Below are 12957 nucleotides of genomic sequence, written 5' to 3'. Positions count from 1 at the left end.
AGGACATGTTGACAAAATAAATATGATTTGTTGACGCATAATCGTATTTCTATAAATCAACTAAGTAACGGATAGAGTTAACGGCATGTTTGCCTACATATCGAGGTATCACATATAGTTGAGAGAGAGAGAGAGAGAGAGAGAGAGAGAGAGAGAGAGAGAGAGAGAGTATCTTTTTATTTGATTGATTTATAAATCGATTGGTTCTTTTCTTTTTGTCCGACAAACACCTTGTTTGTAAAATATTATGCCATTTATTAGTCAGAAGCACCACATACTTCTAACAAAATTCTTGATTAATCCTAATTCCAATTTCTTGATGTATGTCAAAAGAAGCCATGTAAACATTAAATCTAAACCATGTTTTAAGAACTGTATTTAGAATAGTCTCTGCCTTAATGATATTTAAAAAAAAATCCCCGAAACGATAAAGAACTTTTTTCTGTTGCTTCATATCGCTAACTAAATATTCATTTTTTTTTTTTTAATTTTGAATAAATATTTTTAAGATAAAAAAATATTCTTATAAGGACTTTGCGTAACATTGAAAATAAGATGTCAGACTGGCACTTCACAATGTTGATAGCAGTAGTTAATCGAGTAGATCCCGAGTGTCATGATGTTCACGCCCATTGCGTATCTGCACGTCATGATTTGAGGAAAATTATTTGTACTACAGTTTACAATTAGTCGTTATATCTATTTCAACATTTCAAAAATTCAATCTGTACCTTTTGTGTTGGTCGTATATGTGTCCATTTTTATGCGTTTGGTGAATTTCTAAAATGATTTTCAGTCGCCAACATCAAGTATTCTGTATTTTCAAAAACTCATACATGTATCTCAGGAACAAATCGACTGTTCAATGTCATATTTTTATTTTTTATTTACCAATTTTCCGGCTTTTAGTATCGATACTTGCTTAAAAAAATAAACTAATTTACACAATTGTATGTATACAAAACCTAAGGTGTGCAATGCTCTTATTGAAATATAATTTAAATTTAAAATGATGTTTTACTCTTTTTTAAAATCCTATTTGATTCTCTGTATTAATAATATACATGTATTAAGTTTTAAAAATGCCTGAATAAACATGTACATATTCATACTTTAAAAAATCAATTAATAAGCATAGAACAAATCTTTGAGAAATGTATTTTGCAAAACCGGGAATAATAAATGTCAAATCAATTTACCGCCGCTATTCACTCTGTCCACAATACAGGTTTACTAATTAAACACGTTCCTATCGCGATATAACTTTACTTTCTATGAAACAGGATACGGTTAACCCTATATGACCTTACACGTGTTCGCACACATGGAGAAGAATATTAAAAAAGGGCCATTCTGACTTTGTCATTGCTTTGTTTTGTTTCAAACCACAAATGAGATTTATTCCATGAACTTAATTCATAAGTCAGTTATCCTTGTTGTGTTATTGGCAATTTTTATCTGTAGGAATCTCTTGTTGTGAGCATTATCGTAGACGTGTAAGAACAAAACATTCTTGATGTTGCGATATTTACACATTTTTTCTACTGAAGTTATCCTCTCTATTTAAGGAAAAATATAATTAAATCAAATTAGTTTTACAATACTAGATTCAGTAAGTTTATACCTAAAAGAATAATTAATACACACGTCTTTGGGAATAAATTGTGAAAATTATTATTAAACTCTCGATTAAACAAAAATTCAAATGTGATATTTTTATAATATTTGGGAAGGCGTTGCACAACGTTAACCGACCTGAAAATAGCTTTAAAATGTATCTATCTTAACTGGTACAACTGCAGAAATAGATGATAAAATATGTCATAAGCTAGTAAGGATAGTTTTTGTCAAAAGTTTTTTTAACGCACATTATATTCGATTGTGTAACTCAAGACCTGGGCTTGGTATACAATTACAATTTAATTTCGATCTGATTAGAATTTTACAAATGCGTAGGTTGAACAAAGTCATCGGATGTTGTGGCTACTCTCTTGTGACATATATAAATACTTTCTGATATAGACAATACGTGATAGTTTAAGGGTTGATAATGGTAAGTTGACTTTCACAATTCACTTTATCATTATATTTTCTCATCCGTTCATAAAGAGTTCTAAAATATTTTCTGATATAGACAATACGTGATGGTTTAAGGATTGATAATGGTAAGTTGACTTTCACAATTCACTTTATCATTATATTTTCTCATCCGTTCATAAAGAGTTCTAAAATACTTTCTGATATAGACAATACGTGATAGTTTAAGGATTGATAATGGTAAGTTGACTTTCACAATTAACTTTATCATTATATTTTCTCATCCGTTCATAATAATATAGAACTTAGAGTAACGTTATATAGATATGATGTTAAGTCCTGACAAAATTAATTTTGATTTTAAATGTACTGCAGATGATTGTTGCTCCTATTCTCCTGATTTTTGCACTGGAAGTTCGGGCTGAAACAGGCAATGGAAGTTGTAAGGACATGATGCAGGGTTATCTGACAGGACAACTGTCTTCTGCTCTAGGAGCATATCAAGTAGAGGCTTTGAAGCGGGAATTCAAAAGTTTTACTGATCAAATTGAAAAATCATTGAAAACGATTCAAGAAAAAATAGAGGTTGATGCACAAAAAATGCAAGGTAGATATATGTTTTTATGACATGTAGTTGAATAGAAGTATTTAAGAATCTAATTTTACAAGTACGATTCTTACATTAATGATTATGTTTTAGAAACAAAAAATAGTAGCGTTGTTTACACAAGATGGGGAAAGAAAACATGTCATTCGGATGCTGAGTTAGTTATATCAGGTAAAATAAACTTAAAATATACTCTTATTTGACACCATGAGAAACATTTTTTACAGCCGAATTTATGATTTTAGTCTCGAAATTGTATTTTTTTTTTTTTAAATTAAATGAAAAAAAATAATCTTGTGATTATTTTAAAATGTTAATATAAAAAAAGTGACAGAAAAACAAAATATTATCATAATATTTTTTTCTGATTTCGTAAGGTTTCACTGGTGGTTCATGGTATAATCATAAAGGTGCAGCAGTTGATCTTCTGTGTTTACCAAGAGATCCAGAGTGGGGGACTTATAGTGATGGAACTGATGAAGGCAGAGCTCTTGTTTATGGCGCGGAATACGAAACACACAACTCTCCCGGTTACCTACACACATTCTATGATCATGATGTACCCTGTGCTGTTTGCCTTCTTAGAAATAGATATGTCGTCAAAATGTTTCCCGGTTAGTGAAAATGTTTGCAAAAAAGCCCCCCCCCCAAAAAAAAAAAATAAAAAAAAATGTCCTTATTATGTGAAGGGGGGGGGGGGGCGATAATTTGGATTTACTTATGAAGAAAGTAAAAATGTTTGTTATCATTTTACAAATTGATAGACATGAAACTTTTTTTTAAACTGTTTAGATTCTGTTATTATTGTGTAGAAAATAAACATTGATGACTTTGTAGCCAGAAAAACGTGTTACAAAGGATGGAAGTTAGAGTACCATGGTTACCTAATGGCTGGATATTATGGTCATGCAGCTGGTTCAATGTATACATGTGTTGACGAACATCCAGATACCTTACATGGAGGTCATTCTAGTAAAGACGGTAGACTGTTTTATTCCGTAGAGGCTCGTTGTGGCTCCTTAAAGTGTCCACCCTACGTTGAGGGAAGAGAATTAGTGTGTGCTGTTTGTTCCAAAGAATAAATATATAAAGGAAATCTTGTCTTGTGTTTTTCTTTGTTGAACAAGTTTTTTTCGGAAATGTTGATATATGTTTCTAATATTGTCGTTCAATTACAAAGAACATTCCAATTTACTTTTCCTGTGAAATAACATACAACAGTATTGGTAATATTGATTTGTTAAAAAAAATGGTTACCTGTTTTACTCCGTAGAGGCTCGTTGTGGCTCCTTAAAGTGTCCAATCTATGTTGAGGGAAGAGAATTTGTCTGTGCTGTTTGTTCCAAAGAATAAATATATAAAGGGCATATTGTGTTTTTACTACATTGCAGATGCATTCCGGTAATGTTGATATCCGTGTCCAGTCTTAATATGAAATAACACTACCGACAACTAAATTTGCTCAATAACTGAATTTTGTTCGATACCTCGTTATACTGATCAAATGCAATGTTACAAATTTAAAAATTGCGATTTTGCTAAACAAATAGGAGAACAATAGAATATATATTTTTTGTTTCACCTAGAATCCCTATTATATCGTTTACTTACAAAAACTATACTTCTTTTTTACCCTCTTCAATATAAACCGATAAATTTGCATAACCGTAGGTACAAAAAAACCTGGAGGTGTGTTATGAATACAAGAAATCATACTGTTGTTTTAATTGAAGGGATCGGGACGATACCAACCACCTAGGCTGATACTAGGACCGATATCAAAACAACACTGTTATGTTGTTTAAATCATATATCTATAATAAAAAAAAAAAGTTTTCTTAAAATTAAGATGAGAAAAACAATTTATCATGAAAAAGCTTTAGATTGTTTTTTCGGAATTACAAAAGGCATTCTGTTTTATTTCCTTTTATTTGTGTTTGTACCTGTAAGAGTTGTTGTACTTTGTTAACAATCCGTCTTCGTATGATTAGTTTATTTAGTGGAAGGGGGCCTGTCGGCGAAGATGCACTTTGACTTTCTTATAGATTTCAAAATCATCCAGAAAAGAAACCCATCCTAAGTAACTTCGTAATGAGTCAGATTCATTCATTAGAATTCCGTCCGTTTCTATCAGATTCAATTGTGCAAAATATCTGTATATGTGATTGCAATGTCAGCGAGTTGTTTAAGAACGTTCATTAGCGCGTTCATTCCTTCACCCATTTATTTGTTTCAATCATAATTCTTTTTTTTCTAAAATGTAGTCTGGTGTTTCATCCTTCTCTTTATCCTCCATAATTTAAACTTTGATTGATATCAAATAAAGCGTGCTACTGTTCCATTTACACAACCTCCCCTTACTGAGAAACATAGCACTGGCGCTATTATTGAATCATTATTTTTGTGATCGGCTTCAGCCGATCACAGTTGTGTCCATATGAGGCATTAGGCAAATTTAACTATTTGCGCACGCATTGCGCCTTGCACTATTTTATTTTCTATGCAATGACAGCCTTATTTTAAACTATAAATAGACGTATATAACTATAAACGTTACTTTTATCATTTAACCTGAAAATAAAACATTTATAGGGTTACATAAATAATGATTCAAATCACGTCTTTTTCACATATGCGTAGGACTATTAGTCGTTAGCATGATTCGCCTACTAAGTGTAAAGTTCATTCATGCCTTGCCATTTCGGAAATCATCAAAACGGTGTTATATATATTTCACTGCATGTATCGTATATTATATTAACAGAGTTGACCAATGGTGTTTCATGGCCGATCATTCCTTTAAAAGGAATACTTCTTTTTATTTTCAGCCATATATAAATATATTCCGATGTGTAATGTGATGCATTATAGGTTGTGACTATCCGGTTCCGCCTGCATGGAGGCAGACAGGAGTTATCTTTCCATGTGCTGGTATAAGTTATCTTGCTTACAAACTGTTAATTATTAACTCGTACACATTTTAGTTCTAAAATGGCTAAGCATTTCAATCGTATATATATTTCACATCTACATGTTAATCTAGGGGGAAACAATGTAAATCAAAGGACACTTTTGTAAATTATCATTTTGTAAAATTATCCTTTTGTAAAATGCAGAAAAGTCTGGGAATAAAATCCTTTTATCCTTTCTTTTTTTTATAACTCGAGACTCCAGTATTAATTTGCATAAGCCAACTGTCAGCAGTTAAAACGTATACTTGTATGGTTTAATTGTAGATCACATTGCAAAAGAGGGGATATTCATACCACTACGAATTGGCCCTTTTAAACACCGAAATTGAAATTCACCGTTTAAAAGGAAAATATTGATAAAATTCAACTAAAAAACAAATTCAAGCATGGTTTGTTTTAATGGAAACATTAAAAAAAATTATAAACATACTATATCAATTAAGTAAACCTGTAGGTCATGGTAAATCGTTTTATTTGAATAAGAAGGCGGAACATCAATCTAGCGTGCGAATAGTATGTATGAGTACATCGGTGTATGTTTGAGGTGTTTACTATGGGTTTTCTTTACCGGATACCAAAAAAAAAAAACAATATAGGGGGAATAAACCTCAGTTTTTCGCAGTTTTTAGGGTTTTGAATTAGGGATGACGTTTCCTCAGAATGAAAAAAAACCCACTAATGTTAATGAATCAATTGTATGGTACAAACCTTTGATTGTAGTGTTATTTTCATAAAAAATAGGTCAATGACCTACATTTTGAGTAAATGGTCATTGAATATTTAAAAAAAAAAAAATCAAGAAAAATCTCATAAAATTTTACATAGTTATTAAGATTTGTAAGAATATTATTAATAATTAAACACTTTAAAAAATGAAATACAGTTAATGAATGGTAGTGGCACTAAATAGATACAAAGCATTAAGATATCGGCGACAATTTTTAAAAATATTCCAGACCGAATTTCTCCTATCAGATTTCAAATTCCTACCCATTTTTGATCAAAAAATTGAATAACGATAATGCAACACATATATAGCATTAAACTACTTATACTGACCTTATTCTGTTGTAATACAATTTGTATGAGGTCACTGGTCAAAAGTTTGAGATATGGTTTCTTTTATCGTTTTTAAGCATTTTTCAATATTTTCACAATTCGTGTCATTCATTTGAGTTAATAATAAGTGAGGTAAAAGCAACAGAAAGTATGCAAAATTATAAAGACTAAAATATTAAATCCTTACTTTTATTATTAGAGTACTGCCAAAAATGTTTCAGAAGAAAACAAAATCTGCAAAATTTAGTCCGAATTTCCTCTGTTTGGCAAAAATGTGCAATTTTGCCGGAGTCTTACTGCATAATAAAGTAAACATATCGAATGTTATGTTAACAATTATTCATTTCATAAATAATCAATTTTTACTCCTGACATTGAACTTTATAACAATCCGAATTTGAGAACTCAACCCCTAGTAGTGCATTAATTTGAGAACTCAAACCCTCAGTAAACAACACCCTTAAGTGCTTCACTAAGGAGATATTTTTATAAAATATTTATGTTCTATCGTGCTATAGATCACCGCCCTGCATTAAGTACCATACTATAGACCACCACCCTACATTAGGTACCGTTTTATAGATCACCGCCCTGCAACAGGTACCATACTATAGGCCGACACCCTGCATCAGGTATTGTACTATAGATCACCGCCATGCAACAGGTACGTATCGTAATATAAACTACTGCCTTGCAACGAGAACCGTTTTATGCACCAGCGCCCTGCAATAGTTACCGTACTATAGACTGCCGCCATGCAACAGGTAACCTTAATATACCAGCACCATACAACATGTGCTATACTATATACCAACGCCCTGTATCTGGTACCGTATTTTAGACTACCGCCTTACAACAGGTACTGTACTATAAATCAATGCCCCGCAACAGGTACCGTACTATATATCACCGCCCTGCAAAAGGAACCGTATTATAGACTACCGCCCTTTAACAGGTACCTTACTATATACCAACGCAATACATCACTGCCCTGCAACAGGTACCATACTTTAGGACACACCAACGCCAATCATCAGATATAGTACTAAAGATCACCGCCATGCAACAGATACTGTACTGTAAATCACCGCCCTGCATCAATTACCGGTTTAAAAACCAACGCCTTGCAACATGTTCCATACCTCACACCATCGCCCCGCAACAGGCACAGTACTATAGATCGCCACCCTGCATCAGGTACAGAACTATAGACCAGCGCCCTGCATCTGGTACATGTACCGTACTATAGATTACCGCCCTGCAGTAGGTACAGTACTATAAGCTACAGCCCTGCATCAGGTACCGTACTATAGACCACCGCCATGCATCAGGTACCGTTCTACAGACAACTGCCTTGCAAAATATACCATTCTATAGACCACCTCTTGGCAACAGGAATTGTATAATAAATCACCACCCCTGCAACAGGTACCGTATTATAAATCACCTCCCTGCATCAGGTACCGTTAGGTATAGATAATCGCTTGTAACAGGTACCGTACCATATGCCACTCCCCTGCAACAGGTACTCTTTAATAAACGACCGTCCTGCATCAGGTTCCGTACAATTTACTAGTTGTCTGCAACAGGTACCATAATCTAGACCACCAATTTACATTAGATACCGTATTATCAACCACAACATCTTGTACCGTAATAAAAACTCCCGCCCTGCAATAAATTCCTTATAAATAAAAAAAATCACATGTTCTTTCCAGTTAAAAACAAAACCCAAAAAACTCATGAGACAAGTGGATCTCCGGCAGGGCAGTGGTCTATAGTACAGTATCTGTTGCAAGGACGGTGGTCTATAGTACGGTATCTGTTTCAAGGGCGGTGGTCTATAATACGGTACCTATTGCAGGGAGGTGGTCTATAGTACAGTATCTGTTGCAGGACGGTGGTCTATAGTACGGTATCTGTTGCAGGGTGGTGGTCCATAGTACAGTACCTGTTGCAGGGTGGTGGTCTATAAATTGGTATCTGTTGCAGGGCGGTGGTCTATAGTACGGTACCTGTTGCAGGGCGGTGGTCTATAGTACAGTATCTGTTGCAGAACGGTGGTCTATAGTACGGTACCTGTTGCAGGGCGGTGGTCTATAGTGCGGTACCTGTTGCAGGGCGGTGGTCTATAAATAGGTATCTGTTGCAGGGCGGTGGTCTATAGTACGGTACCTGTTGCAGGGCGGTGGTCTATAGTACAGTATCTGTTGCAAGGGCGGTGGTCTATAGAACAGTATATGTTGCAAGGGCGGTGGTCTATAGTACGGTACCTGTTGCAGGGCGTCGGTCCATAGTACAGTACCTGTTGCAGGGCGGTGGTCTATAAATAGGTATCTGTTGCAGGGTAGTGGTCTATAGTACGGTACCTGTTGCAGGGCGGTGGTCTATAGTACGGTACCTGTTGCAGGGCGGTGGTCTATAGTACAGTACCTGTTGCAGGACAGTGGTCCATAGTACGGTACCTGTGGCAGGGAAGTGGTCCATAGTACAGTATCTGTTGCAGGGCGGTGATCAATAGTACAGTATCTGTTGCAGAGCGGTGGTCTATAGTACAGTATCTGTTGCAGGGCGGTGGTCTATAATACAGTATCTGTTGCATAAAACGGTGGTCCATAGTACAGTACCTGTTGCAGGGCGGTGGTGCATAGTACAGTACCTGTTGCAGGGCGGTGATCTATAGTACAGTATCTGTTGCAGGGCGGTGGTCTATAAAACGGTACCAGATGCAGGGCGGTGGTCTATAGTACAGTATCTGTTGCAGGGCGGTTGTCTATAGTGCAGTATCTGTTGAAAGGGTAGTGTTCTATAATGCAGTATCTGTTGAAAGGGCGGTGGTCTATAGTACAGTATCTGTTGCAGGGCGGTGGTCTATAGTGCAGTATCTGTTGAAATGGTGGTGGTCTATAGTGCAGTATCTGTTAGAAGGGCAGTGGTCTATAGCACAGTATCTGTTGCAAGGCGGTGGTCTAAAAAAACAGTACCAGATGCAGGGAGATGGTCTATAGTATAGTATCTGTTGCAGGGCAGTGGTATAAAGAACGGTACCAGATGCAGAATGTTGGTCTATAGTACGGTACCTGATGCACGGAGGTTTTCTATAGTGCGGTATCTGTTGCTTGGCGGTGGTAGATTCTACGTTATTATAAATAGATATTATTTAGGTATTTGTCCTATTTTTAGAAAAATTACTTCCAACAAAGTATACATAACACAAATTTTTTTTCACATTTTTGCAGTTTTTATTTTCATTTTTTTTAAAAGATATACTGGATTTTATAAATTATTATTGAAATCGATGTTGATTTTTATTTTCTGGTTATAAAGTGATCGTATTTTTTTCCTCAAATAAATGTATATAGTCCATGTGTGTTTATTACCACTGACGTTTAAAGTGGTAGGGGCACCTCTATGTTGGGAGCTTCCCATCGAAATAAACAATAAAATTAAGTATAGTTTTACAAATATTTCACTCTACATTGTTACCTTATAGAGTCACTCAATAGATTAGAGCGTGAACTAGAAATTTGTAAGTCATGCGTTTGAATCTCGCTTTAGCTTTAATTATTTCTAGCTACCCGAGATATTTCAAAACACATTCTTTAAGACAAATATTGTAAAATATATAAAATGTGTATGAATTATATGAAATCATAATTGTTCGTAGGGGGCTTATGTTTGTAGCTTTAGTGGGTAGCCCATGAATTGACGTTCCCACGAACGTATAAATACCAACATTTTTCAATATGTATTAAAACTATTCCAAACTTGCTACCAACGAAATCACGTCTCCACGAACCAAAAAAAAATGTTGGCTACACACGAACATTGACCCCTAGAATTAAAAATGATTCCACGGTATATCAATTTTAAAATTCTAAACTGATGAAACTATTTTATTATAATGTACTTTTACCTACATTAATATGGGCATATGAATATCCCATATCACCAGATGTAAAGACACGATGTATGACAGTAGCATTACGTTATCACTGTTTATTTAAAAAGGACAGTATACAATTAAAGTATACCATTGAGGGAGTCAGCAAGATTCCAGTTTCCCAAGAGCAAGTCTATTACCCGAGGTGAAGGCGATGGAAATAGGCTTGCTAGATGTGAACAGGAATCTTACTGACTCCCTCAATGGTATACTTTAACTGTTTTATTAATACGATACAATCAATCAGAAAAAGTTTAAGTTAACATATTTCTTCGTGTATCCAAAAGGGTATAACTACAGTAAAACACGCTTATAACGAAGTCCCAGGGACGGCCAATTTAACTTCGTTATAAGCGTAAATCGTTATATCCGTCAAGTTTACAACATGAAATAGAGACTTGAGGAATGGAATTGACTTCGCTGTAAGCGTCAATTCATTATAAGCGTGTTCGCTATAACCGTGTTTTACTGTAATATAACGTCAAAGTATATAAATTAAATTGCACGCACGTCGAATTGTATCGTAGGCCAGTTATGTTATACGATAAAGAGAAATTAGTATAGCAAATCAAAAAGGACATAAAACAAGAATTAAATCAAATAATTATGAATATTCATGATTTTGTTCGGAATATTTTAGATTTTTTTACTTTGGTTATCAGAACTGTCTAAGTGTTCCGAAAATTTGTTTATCAGTTCATCGAACTGATCCGATGAATCATCTTTTTGAAGGGAATCATTTTGTTTACGGCGATTCTCAGGTAATCAACGAAATATATGAAATTACCCTTATATAACGAAAAATAAGTAGAGTCAGTCATACAGTTATAAGTAAGATACAGCGCAAATACAGAGCAAGCGCTTAACGATAGTTGAGCGCATACTGAACACACGGTATAACTCTTTGCAAAGGATGAGCAAGCCTTGAGAGGAGCGGAGAGAGCATCATTTTGAACAATAAACACATCCTGAACGCACGCAAAAATTAAAAAGTACAAGTAGAACGTTTCAGGGACTGTATTATTAGATATAATTAACAGCTTTTATAAATATGTAATAATTAACGTGAAAAGCTTTAAGTTAAAATTACCGAAAAACTTCGTGAATGAATGAATCAAGACAGTTACAATAATTATACGACAATAGTATTAAATAACACAATAGCTATAAACAACATAGACTTACCTCAGAGAAGCTGGACCATAGGTATGAAACAAAGTACAGTAGGTGTGCTTAAAGCATTGTAAAAATATGCTAGGACCATTTACAACAAACACGGAAGAATTTTAGGATGCGTCTATCCTTATGGACTTCTGTGTCAAAACTGTTGCTCTGACAAAAAATGGTACAATTAAGTAAGAATTGCAAATTGAATAAATATAGATTGCTCTTTGCAAAGAACGTGTGTATTGGTGACATTTTAAAAATTTGCTAAAAAAAAATATGCGAAAAATACAGGAGGAAGGTTTATAGATTGCAAAAAATTGGGAAGGATCTTTTCTTTGCCATCCCGGCATCATGTACTTCCCCATATACAAAGGATGCATTTGTTAATACGGAAAAGAGTTCAGTTAAATGTACAGTGAATAATGAAAGTGTTCGAACGCCTTTTTAAAACCCTTCTACATCTACAAACATCACTCTGTTATTTCTGTTGGCAAAACAAAGGCAACGTCCATTTTTGTCGCAAAGAGTCCGCAACCTTTGAAATCGCGTCACGCAAGACTAATGATAGTAGAGAGAGAGGGAGAGAGAGAGAGAGAGAGAGAGAGAGAGAGAGAGAGAGAGAGAGAGAGAGAGAGAGAGAGAGAGAGCGCTATATGTTGATTTTTTCCTTGTTGAAAAAAATGTTCACATATATTTTCTTACAGGATTTATTTTTATTCACTGCAAAAATATTGTCACTTTTACAGTAATTTTCAAATCAGGATAAAATGCTTTATTTCAATTTGATAAGCTGTTTATAATTTTGATGCTAATTGGATTCTCTTGTATCGAATTTAAACAAATAAAAAATATTCTAGATTTTGTCATAAAATATGCACTTTAAAACAAAGTAAATATTTTTAAAAAAGTTTTAACTTATCAACATATGTACAGTGCGTGATGGTAATGTACAGTGTTTGTCGGTTACCTGTACAATGGTGTACAGTGGCCTTGGACACAGTGCTCGTCATACATTGATATACAGTGGTGTATAGTGGCCTGGGATACAGTGCTGGTCATATATTGATGTACAGTGGTGTACAGTGGCCTGGGATACAGTACCGGTCTTAAATTGATATACAGTTGTGTACAGTGGCCTGGGATACAGTACCGGTTATACACTGATGTACAGT

General features: G+C 34.5%; 1 protein-coding gene across 1 annotated transcript; it reads left to right on the top strand.

The window, feature by feature from the left end:
* Positions 1–2403: 2403 nt before the first annotated feature.
* On the top strand, positions 2404–3726 carry LOC128180242 (uncharacterized). Its single transcript, XM_052848169.1, has 4 exons — positions 2404–2644; positions 2738–2815; positions 3022–3258; positions 3482–3726. Exons 1-4 carry the CDS (start codon positions 2413–2415, stop codon positions 3724–3726), a joined length of 792 nt encoding a protein of 263 aa, XP_052704129.1. The 5' UTR covers positions 2404–2412.
* Positions 3727–12957: the final 9231 nt, after the last annotated feature.

The sequence above is a fragment of the Crassostrea angulata genome, chromosome 4, assembly GCF_025612915.1.
Source record: "Crassostrea angulata isolate pt1a10 chromosome 4, ASM2561291v2, whole genome shotgun sequence".
NCBI lineage: Eukaryota > Metazoa > Mollusca > Bivalvia > Ostreida > Ostreidae > Magallana > Magallana angulata.
The sequence above is the reverse complement of the archived record's forward strand: the minus strand, read 5'-3'. Positions and strand labels throughout refer to the sequence as shown.

Bases quoted from the DNA above. Each gene is read 5' to 3' on its own strand.
- LOC128180242 (XM_052848169.1), top strand. From the start codon at position 2,413: ATGATTGTTGCTCCTATTCTCCTGATTTTTGCACTGGAAGTTCGGGCT. The intron at 2,645-2,737 runs GTAGATATATGT...ATTATGTTTTAG, and splicing joins TGATGCACAAAAAATGCAAG to AAACAAAAAATAGTAGCGTT. The intron at 3,259-3,481 runs GTTAGTGAAAAT...ATGACTTTGTAG, and splicing joins TGTCGTCAAAATGTTTCCCG to CCAGAAAAACGTGTTACAAA.